Source organism: Pyxicephalus adspersus, chromosome 12, assembly GCF_032062135.1.
Source record: "Pyxicephalus adspersus chromosome 12, UCB_Pads_2.0, whole genome shotgun sequence".
Lineage (NCBI taxonomy): Eukaryota > Metazoa > Chordata > Amphibia > Anura > Pyxicephalidae > Pyxicephalus > Pyxicephalus adspersus.
The window spans coordinates 3,758,513-3,768,603 of record NC_092869.1 but is presented as its reverse complement, the minus strand read 5'-3'; the positions used below and the strand labels follow the sequence as shown (position 1 = coordinate 3,768,603).

Genomic DNA, 10,091 nt, shown 5'->3' with positions numbered 1-10,091 from the left:
GTGACAGAGCCGGGGCATGCCGGGAACTGTAGTCCGATGCCAGGCTCTGACCGCGGAGAGGGGCGGGACTACAGAGTAGCACGAGGCGCGCCCCGCCCTGGGTATGACATCACGTGTTGTTTGTGAAAGGAGGGACTACAACTCCCGGCGGGCAGTGCGGCAGAAGCTACGGAAGCCGGCTGGGAAAACAAAATAAAAACATGTCGTTCAAGCGAGAGGGAGACGATGGGAGTCAACTGAATGTTTTGAGGGTGAGATAAAGGGGGCAGAGACACCGGGGGGAGGATAAAATGCACAGTGGGTTTAGTGGGGTGCAGGAGGGTAAGAAAAGTTGTATGGAGCAGAGGAGGGGGTGTAAACATTGTTGGAGGATATCAGAGGAGGAAGAGGCAATAAAGGGGCAATAAGGTATGGAATGGGGTGGGGTAAAATAGCAAAGGGTATAGAATAGAGGAGGGGCAGGTGAATGGGGGGTATAGGAGAAGGATAGGGTAGATGGGGGAGTATAGGAGGGGGATAGGGCAGATAGATGGGGGTATAGGAGGAGGAGAAGGGGGTATTAGAAGTTTCATGCAGGTTTTAAATTCCCTTCAATATTAGAACTGATCAATCTGTAGGAGTCCCCCACCCGCCACAACACACCGTGGGATTGGCTACAGCCAGAGCCCCCGCAGTTGGCTTCAATGATCTTTCTTTATCTGATCGGGTTGTCACATCTGTGCTGTTATCGTACAATAATGTCTGACTTGTCTCATTCCCCACATCCATCCATTATACCACGCAGCTGACCGTCTCTTTCCTCTCTCTACCCAGAAAAGAAGGGTGGCCGACCTCCTGGCCAGCTACATCCCCGAGGACGAGGCCCTGCTGCTAAAAAATGGACAGTGAGTAGTCCTTGAACTTTCCTGGAGATGGTTGGAGGGGTCACTGTGTCATCATGTGATTTTTTTTTTTTACAGGTATGCCTGCACGGTGTGTCACCACAGACCCGTCTTTGACACTGTAGACATGCTCTCCATCCATCGCAATGGGAAGAAACACTTAGCCTGTGAGTATCTATACCAAGCCTGTTCCTCTGGGGCGTGTCCTGTAACTTCAGGGGAGGGAAACTAGTCACCTATGGCAGCCTATTGGCTGTAGCTTTTAATGTAGGAAATTAGGCTGATTGGCTGCACGGGAGCAGTAACGTATTCTTAACGTCTTCTGCTCTGGTGACTCCAAGACAGGCCAATCCGACACTTCCGCTTAAGCCTTACAAAGTATTCGTGTTGGAGTAGCAACTATAATTGCACAACCAGTTCGGGTTTTGTAATCGAAATGAAAGTTGCACCTGAAACCCTTTAGATGTTCAAATATTTTTGCTGTGGATGCCACATATTAGGTGCAGATCTTCCTGCCCTTTGACCCCCCTTCTTCCTCTCCAGGTCTGCAGAGGTTCTATGGGAAGAAGACGGAGCTCAGGAACGAGGTGCAGAAACGCCAGCACCAGGAATACGTCCGCGCAGAGGAGGCGGGCGAGGTACGTGACCCTGGGGACATCAGACTAACAGGCCCCTTCAACCCCATTAGTCCAAAATACCTAGAACTTCCATATATAGGAAGCATGTGACCTCCTTTCCTCCCATGTGACCACACTGGTACTTGCTGATTGGCCCCCTTAGTACCTAGAACTGTCTTATGGGGATGGAACCATTGGGGGGGGACACCAATCAGCAAAAACACTCAGAGGTGAAGTGATGCTATTGGTGATCTGGTACAGTGGCCCTTGACTGGAGGGGGGAGGCGATGGATGGATGACGGGGTCAGATCAGCCAAAGTGGTGATTCCTGTTTGGAGGACTTAAGTGGTCCAGGAAAGGACAGCCCCAGAGACGTGGCCAGCCAAGGTTAATTGATAGACACGGGGAAGTCCCAGCCCAATAGGACCACAAAAGAACTGTTGAAAATGTGTACTTTGTTTGGGGCCACATAGCCATTGACCAGTCATGCCCATGCTGACCAATGTAGACCACGGAAAGTGTCTATAGTGGTCATGTGAGCATCAGGACTGAACCATGGAAGAGGGGGACCTAGTCTGATGAATCATGTTGATGGGGGTAAGGGGTGCATAATAGGTACAGGCCAGGGGAGGCAATGTGACTTGTGGAGTCCATGCTTTGATTGGGAAGGGAAACCTACACAATTTTAGGCCGGTGCATTTATTGTTTTGACTGATCTGTGTATTATAATATATATTCACCTATGTATTGATGCGTGCATACACATGTGAATGTTGGGCCAACGCGGTGAAAAATGCAAATTAGTTGGCATACCTAAAATTCGATGGGTGGGGCCTAAGATATGGGTGTGGCCAATGACCGACCCCAGGATTTGATGATATTACTTAAACAGTCCCTCCCGTGCTTATGGTGGTGGTCACACCCATGCTTTAATGGTGGACATAGTTTGGGTCCAGTTTTGGTCAATCTTATGATGTAGTGTTGTCAGCCGCTGGCCTTCAGTGTGTTTAGTGGTCAATACCCCCACTCCACCCCACTCCACCTCATGCCACCCCACTCCACCCCTTCCCCAGATCACCAGAAACATTTCCAGCAGTGTCTACGGAATGTTTTCAGGCAGTACCGGCACAGAAACAGAAGGGAACTTGCCTAAGACATAGAAATTGACTTTGTAATCTTGTTCCATCTCTCTACCCAGCTACCTAAGGGCCCGGCCCCACTTCTCGTCCAGACCAGCAGGATTACCCATCATGCTTTGCTAAAGTCTGCCCCGTACAACAGCTGCTGCTCACGTAAAAGGTATCAGGTATATCTCATATTTTGCTGTGGCCCACATCTTGTCTGTTCTGAAAGATCTAAAAATATCCCAAATTTTTGTTTAATTTTGGACAGAGCTCATATTAAAACCTTAGTTTAGCCCTTTTTGAAAAGGGCGGGGCCATGGACAGCCAGGCTGAGGAGGGAGGGGCTAGATGATACTGGACGTCCTCCACCCAAGAAATGAGGTGGCCACTATCTAACCCGCTAAACAGAAGTTATTTATGATTTGATTCTTCTTGCAGGCCAGGAGATGCTGGTAAGACAATCACCACCCCAGAGGTTGTGGCTCCTCCCCCTTCATTGCTGATGTCACATACCAGCCAGCTAGTCAGCGAATGGCCCGCACCACCAGGGATTGTATCCGCCCACTCGGAGCCAGGTGGCAGCTCAGAAGGTGAACAGCTATAAGGAAATGTATATACTATATATATTAGATATATTTTTATGATTTAGATACTTGTTTTATTATATTAGATACTTATTTTTATTCTTTCTTATAGCTGGGGCCATGATATTTTGTGTCTGTGTGTATATATAATATGTGTAATAAAGCCAAGTTATATAATAAAAATATTATATATTTTTTAAATAATAAAAAAAATCTCACAAATCTATATAATTAAAATCATTGTCAGGAAGAGCTCTACCTTTGCTCATTGAAAAGCCATTCCCAACCCCTAGTCAGTGGCTTTGCATGGTGGAGATTGTATCACCAATTGTCTGCTGCAGGAAGCATTTGCTCAGTCTCCTCTTTTTTGGCATGTGCATGTAAGTTTATAGGAAGGGAGAGGCTGCAGCAGCGGCTGGTCTGTGTCAGACATTTGTGAACACCAGAAGTTTCCATATCTGTTATTCTTTGACCTGTTCTCCATGCAGAACCTCAACCCAAAAAAACTGCCCGGCACAAAAAGAAAGATCGGAAATGTCCAGGGAAGGGAGAGGAGACACCCAGCGATGACCCAGAGAAAAAGCAGGCGATGGAACACTACCTGCGGCTACGGAGGTGAGTGATGCCCCATTTTCATTTTCATGACCCCTTAATGCACACATTATATATGTCTGTCCTCCTTTCCTCTCCTCCACAGTGCTGGCTGGATTCCGGACGGCAGCGGGAAGTGGGTGAAGGATGAAAACGTCGAATTTGACTCTGACGAAGAGGAGCCGCCATCAATGCCTGCTCTGTGAGTCTGCCATATTGACAGGTCATGTGGCCCTATATCTGTTATACAGACAGCACTGCTGCCTCTCTGTTTTAGAGGGAGTTTTATATCCGCTGACACAAAGACATTTTCAGAGACTGCAAATAAACCTTTACCAATTAATCAGTCATGTCCTGACCTGCAGTTCTTCACATCTACTGGAAGGGGGCGCTGTTTAAATAGCACTTTATAAATGATATAGAGTTTGGGATTAAAAGTACCATTCCTGTGTTTGCAGATGACACCAAACTATGTAATGGAATTACGTCCATACAGGATGTCTATAATCTACAAGCAGACCTGGATGTACTGCGAGATTGGCCAGCCAAGTGGCAAATGACATTTCATATAGATAAATGTAAAGTTATGCACTTGGGAGCTAACAACATGCATGCTTCATACTGTCTGGGGGGAATACATTTGGGGGAGTCAGGAATGGAGTTGGATCTGGGGGTTCTGGTAGATCATAGACTTACTAGCAGCATGCAATGCCAAGCTGCAATATCTAAAGCTAGTAAAGTACTTTCTTGTATTAAAAGAGGAATAGACTGCAGAGATGGAGACATAATCCTGCCCCTGTACAAAGTATTGGTCAGACCACATCTGGAATATGCAGTCCAGTTTTGGGCACCAGTTCACAAAAAGGACATTGTGGAATCAGAGAGTGCAGAGAAGGGGAACTAAACTAATAAAAGGAATGGAGGAGCTCAGCTATGAGGAGAGATTAGCTGAACTGAATCTATTCTCCCTTGAGAAGAGACGTATAAGGGGGGATATGATCATCCTGTATAAATATATAAATGGTCCATATAGAGAACTCTCTTCCCAATTATTCACTGTAAGATCATTACTAAGCCCAAGGGGGCGCTCTTTGCGTCTGGAAGAAAAGAAGTTTAAGCTGCGGATAAGGAAGGGATTCTTCACTGTAAGGGCTGTGAAAATGTGGAATCTGCTCCCTCAGGAAGTAGTTTCAGCAACTACTATAGATTGCTTTAAGAAAAAGCTGGATGATTTCTAGAAGCACAGAATAAAACTGGGGATTAAAGCTAACGTTTTTTTCCCGTTTAAGCAAATTGTACCGGGTTTTTTTGCCTTCTTCTGGATCAACTAGGTCCATGGGGTTTTATATCTGGGGTATGTTTATTTCCCCAGTGGTTGTACTTGATGGACTTATGACTTTTTTCGACCTGACCCACTATGTAACTATGTTTGAAGGAGAATGACCCCGAAGTGGACAATCCCATCTTCTGATGGAGAATGTGGACATGACACGGAAGACATGTTAGAAATATGGAGAACAGCTTTTCCCCTTCTACAACCACACCGGTAGTTTTGGGGCATATTGGTTGTCTGTCTCAGCCCCAAAATTTTGGTTGGTTTGTTCTTTTACCACAGAACCGGACTTGACATAGGAAAGTGAAGTAAAAATACAAAAAGTAAACAGGTAAAACTTACTTTATTTACAATTTTTAAATACAGTTAACTTATATTTTACTGGTATCGCTCTCTCCACCCACACTCAATTTCACATCTTCAGCTACAAGCAAGCAGGGCCTGGAGGTGAACATGAAGGAAGGCGGATATGGCTGTGAGCCTGGAGGTATACATGTGGAGAGGCGGCCATTGTTGTGGGCCTGGAGGTATACATGTGGAGAGGCGCCAATGTTGTGGGCCTGGAGGTATACATGAGGAGAGGCAGCCATTGTGGCTTTGGAAGTGTATTATGGAGAAGTGGCCATTGCTTTGGCCCTGGAGGTGTAATATGGAGAACCAACCATTGGCCTTGATTGGCTTAGCCACATTCTTCTCCCAAAATCCCCACCCCCGCCGTACAAATATTTTTTGTGATTGAGGAATTGCTAGGCATACACCTTATAAAAATTAAGACAACTCGCACAATGGCTGCCTCCACTCTAAGTAGGCCTCCAAAGAAAATTAAGACAATTCCCCAATTGGCCACCTCTGCTGTACTTCAATGATGTCACGGGCGCACACAGGAAAGGTAGGTCCGGGGGGTAACATTGACATGGCCAATATCTCTCAGTGACGTCACTGTGGGACCGATGGGCTACGCTCTTCAGTATACAAAAAGTCCACCTGTACTGGACCTCAGTGCCATCATTGTCTGGACCATGGCCTTACATATATATTAGTTTGGACTACAGAATGCATACAAAGGGATCTCAATAGGACATCAATAGGCAATAAGAAGAAGGTGGCCTGGGCCCCTCAGAGAAGTGTGGGTAGATATGTGGACACGTAGGAAGATGCCATATTTCCTCCATCCATATGACAATTATACAAAGACAAAATGTACACAAAACAGTGGCAATTCAAGGAGTCCACCTAGGAGATGAATGAGGCCGGATATCACTATCGAGCACATTAGAGGTTCTTCTTTTTGCTTTGGCGACCTGAAATAAGAAGAGAAATGAGTTGAGGTGAAGACTAAAATGGCTTCGGCTATATCAAATCTGAAAAATAAGATGACGAAGAACCCTTTGGGTACCATCACATTGCGAACCACAGTTGGGTGGAGAAGCTTGGACATTGACCACTCTTTGGTGGGATACTTACGACGTTCCAGGTTTCTGGTGATTGCCGATGATGCCCGTGCCCTTGGTCCCTGCTGTGTGAAATGGTACCCAAATCGTATGATGGAAGGACAGTTTTCAATCATGGAGGCCATCTCCATCTCTACCGTGTCTCCCAGGTTCTGATGCTGCATGAGGAACAAAAGTCGAACATTCAGTCTCCTACAGACCCCAACCAACCAAGCATACATATAGAGAGAATCTGCTACCAAATGGCTCCGAGCTCTATGGAAGAGCGAGGATTTGCTACGTATGAATAATAATCAGTAGGTGTTGTAGCAACGGGGGTGCAAGGGTCTCAAGTCTGGGCTTCCTACTCCAGCGGGCCTGTAGGGGTCCTTCTAATGACCACAATACCATTGGCTTCCTCTTCCTGGATCTGCATTAGATGTCCTCTGTTAGAGCCCAGCAAAAGAAGACCTTCCTAGATCTTCTCTGCCGCTATTCTATCAAACAATAGCTTCCAGTGATTGGTGAACTGCCGGCACCAACCAAGGTTGGGGTGGTGTTGGCTCCTAACGTGAATGAAGGACATGTATATGTAAAGGGGGACCCTGATATGAAGATGGGGCATGGCTGTACGGGGGGGCTGCAGATTTGAAGATGTAAAAGGGGACTCCTGATGAAGTGGAACTTGATATAAAGGTGGGGCTCAGAATGTGAAGATGGAAACCTAATGTAAAGGGGGCTCCTGATATGAGGTGGTAGACTTGTAGATTGATGTACTGTAAAGGGGGCAGATTTGAAGAGGGTCCTAATGTGACAGGGAGAATTCTGATGTGAAGGAGTTTTTCCTAGGTAATTGGGGCCTTTATAATTATCATTATTAAACAGGATTAAAATAGCACCAACATATTACGGAGCGCTGTACATTAAATAGGGGTTGCAAATGACAGTTTAATACAGACAGTAACACAGGAGCAGAGGACCCTGCCCCGAAGAACTTACAATCTATATTAACCATCACTGGGGCCTAAAGGAGCACCAGACCCTGGAACTGATGGCCCTGGTTCCAATTCTGGGGCACATAGGTCTGTACCTAGAAGGCCACCAGCCATGGTGTAAAGTTGCCCCAGAAGTGGGGTCCTGGTCCAAATACCACATTAGGGCACATAGGCTACAGGACGATCGTGCAGAATAGCCCCGGAAGTCAGGTACGCAGATCCACATTCCACATCGGGGCCCTTTGGTCTGCAGATACCCCACCTGGTGTTATGTACACCGACATTCATACACTGTGGGTGGCTTGGCCCTCCCATTTTTTACCCCTTAGTCCTGCCTCATCCCCAGCCTATTGCCCTCAAGTAAAACCAACAGGTGCCACGTGGGTATACAACAACATTACCTGGTTATCCACCTTTATCTCAGTCAGCGTAGTGTTGTGTTTCATGGCCTGAATGACAGCCAACATCCCCGCACTGGAGATAAAATTCGATTCAATATTCAGACTCTCCAAACTCTTATTTTCCTTCAGCATTTCAGCTACGGCCTGTGAGAAGACCAAGAAATAATTTAATAATACTGACAGGTCTTGTCCCTCCACCAGCCTGTGATTGGACAGGAGAAGCATCGCACTGATGAGCTCATCCTTCTGCTCTCTATCTAAAGAAACTTTACTTGCACCAGGAAAATCATGACTAGAAGCAGCCACACTTGATGTGTTTTTATTATTTGCTCATTTGCAGATGAGAGGTAATAAAGGTAATGGATTTAAAGTCCTCGGCCGGCAAAATGGATTTTTAATTCAATTACTTTACATCTAGAGAGCGAAATGCGCTTAATGAACATCCATTACGGACGGGCGATTTACCGTCGGATGGATGGAGAGTGTAGGGGGTGGCTGCGTATTGACGTCTTTTGGAAATGCGGTTTTTCTTTCATGCATTTCGTGATTTTACTGGCGCGTTTTGACTTTTTTGGCTCTGGGCTGTCATCTAGTGGTAGATGGTTGGTATTGCAGAAAAGTGAACAAAAGATATTTTGTTTGCTCTGTGCATTGGGTATCACATTTGGTTGGCGCCATTAAAAAGCCACTTCCTGTCTACATGCACGCGGCTCAGCGTCAACATCAATGCCCTGAACTTTCTTGTTTTCATATACCGGTGCAAGCATTTCCTGACCATGCCGTGGAAAGTTAAAAATATTTGGATGCCGGCTGTGCCCGCTGCAGTATTTTCACCCCCCTCTGATATTCATTTCCAAAAAATGTGTAATCTGGTACTTACATAGGCCACTGGGTCATTGCTGCGGGTCGCCACTAAACTCAGCTTCTTGATGTGAGTGTTGCTCTTCATGGACTCGCAGATCTCCTTCAGCTTTGGGATGGGAATGTCCTGCAAGACACGGTGACACCAAGTTTTAGAATTGCCCTGCTACGTTCTACTATAAAAAATCCATCATCTCAGTCCCACCCATACCCATATATGGGCATATCGGCCCTGAACACCAAAGGGTCACATGGGCATTTAGAATGCTTATTAGGGGTTCAAGCCCCACCCTTACCGTGATGTTATTCAGATTGACTTCCTCCAGGTCAGAGGCGTTGCTCTTGATTTTTTGCAAAGTTTCCTCCACGTTGGTTGGGTTGGGGGGCTCATCAGGGACTGGTTTGTATTGGTCTGGCTTTACCACGCCTAAAAAAAACAAAAAAATAGGTCTGTGCCATTGCAATGAGGTGGTCATGTGGTCACGTACTGCACTACTACGTACTTAGTTAGTGGTGGTCAATTTCTTACCCATGTTTCTGGTCTACCTGTTGACTTGTTTGTCCAGATACAAACCACATGGCAGCCTCGGGCTGATCATGAGGGGGTGTGGTGTATGTCAGCCAATCAAAACTCAGCAAGCACATGTATGGTTCAGCGGGGGCTTTACCAAAGCATCCAATTATGGTAAAGGGGAGAAGCCATATGGGAAGTGAAATCCTTGTTGACCACCACACCCTACAGGAGCCACCCCAAGACACCAAGCAAAGGTCCTCCTGTTGGTGGGGAGGGGAGGGTATGTGGGCATTATGGGGACCAGACAGTGCTGGACCGGAACCAGAACACATGAGCGCAATGGGAAACCAATGTGGTCTTTAAAAGTGCCCAAAGGTTAAATATGGCAGCGGGGGGGTCAAATTGAACAATGGCCACCAGAGGGAGTTTGGTGAATTGGGTTCAGTGTTCTGATGAGGATGTCAGCATGACAGGTGCTCATAAAGTGACACATCGGCCAATGGGCAGAGGGGAAAAATGTGAGCAGCTTTCTACTTACTGTTGATGCCTTCCGTGTTGGTGATGATTCCGGAAGTAATGGCGTCGTAGTATTGCTTGTTACTCATCAATGTGTACATCCCCAAGATGGCTGAAAGAGACAACAAGAGACGGTCAGAGACTGCAGACATAGTACAGGAGAGGGTCAGAGACTGCAGACATTGTACAGGAGACGTCAGAGACTGCAGACATAGTACAGGAGAGGGTCAGAGACTGCAGACAT

General features: G+C 46.4%; 2 protein-coding genes across 3 annotated transcripts in view; one reads left to right on the top strand and one right to left on the bottom strand.

The window, feature by feature from the left end:
• The first annotated feature begins 17 nt into the window (after positions 1 to 17).
• SCNM1 (sodium channel modifier 1) lies at positions 18 to 4,140 on the top strand. Its single transcript, XM_072428310.1, has 8 exons — positions 18 to 251; positions 814 to 884; positions 960 to 1,048; positions 1,425 to 1,519; positions 2,697 to 2,797; positions 3,061 to 3,212; positions 3,695 to 3,821; positions 3,904 to 4,140. The coding sequence occupies exons 1-8, from the start codon at positions 201 to 203 to the stop codon at positions 4,001 to 4,003; spliced, it is 786 nt and encodes a 261-aa protein (XP_072284411.1). The 5' UTR covers positions 18 to 200; the 3' UTR covers positions 4,004 to 4,140.
• A 1,316-nt stretch (positions 4,141 to 5,456) lies between these two features.
• TMOD4 (tropomodulin 4) overlaps positions 5,457 to 10,091 on the bottom strand; it is a 12,095-nt gene continuing 7,460 nt past the window's right edge. For both annotated transcript variants that reach the window (XM_072427887.1, XM_072427888.1), the window contains exons 5-10: positions 9,870 to 9,959; positions 9,114 to 9,244; positions 8,837 to 8,944; positions 7,957 to 8,100; positions 6,595 to 6,739; positions 5,457 to 6,431 (exon numbers count right to left, since the gene is read on the bottom strand). In XM_072427887.1, the coding sequence (XP_072283988.1) occupies positions 6,403 to 6,431; positions 6,595 to 6,739; positions 7,957 to 8,100; positions 8,837 to 8,944; positions 9,114 to 9,244; positions 9,870 to 9,959 (647 nt within the window). In that variant the 3' untranslated portion in view covers positions 5,457 to 6,402. The remainder of the gene's footprint in view (positions 6,432 to 6,594; positions 6,740 to 7,956; positions 8,101 to 8,836; positions 8,945 to 9,113; positions 9,245 to 9,869; positions 9,960 to 10,091) is intronic.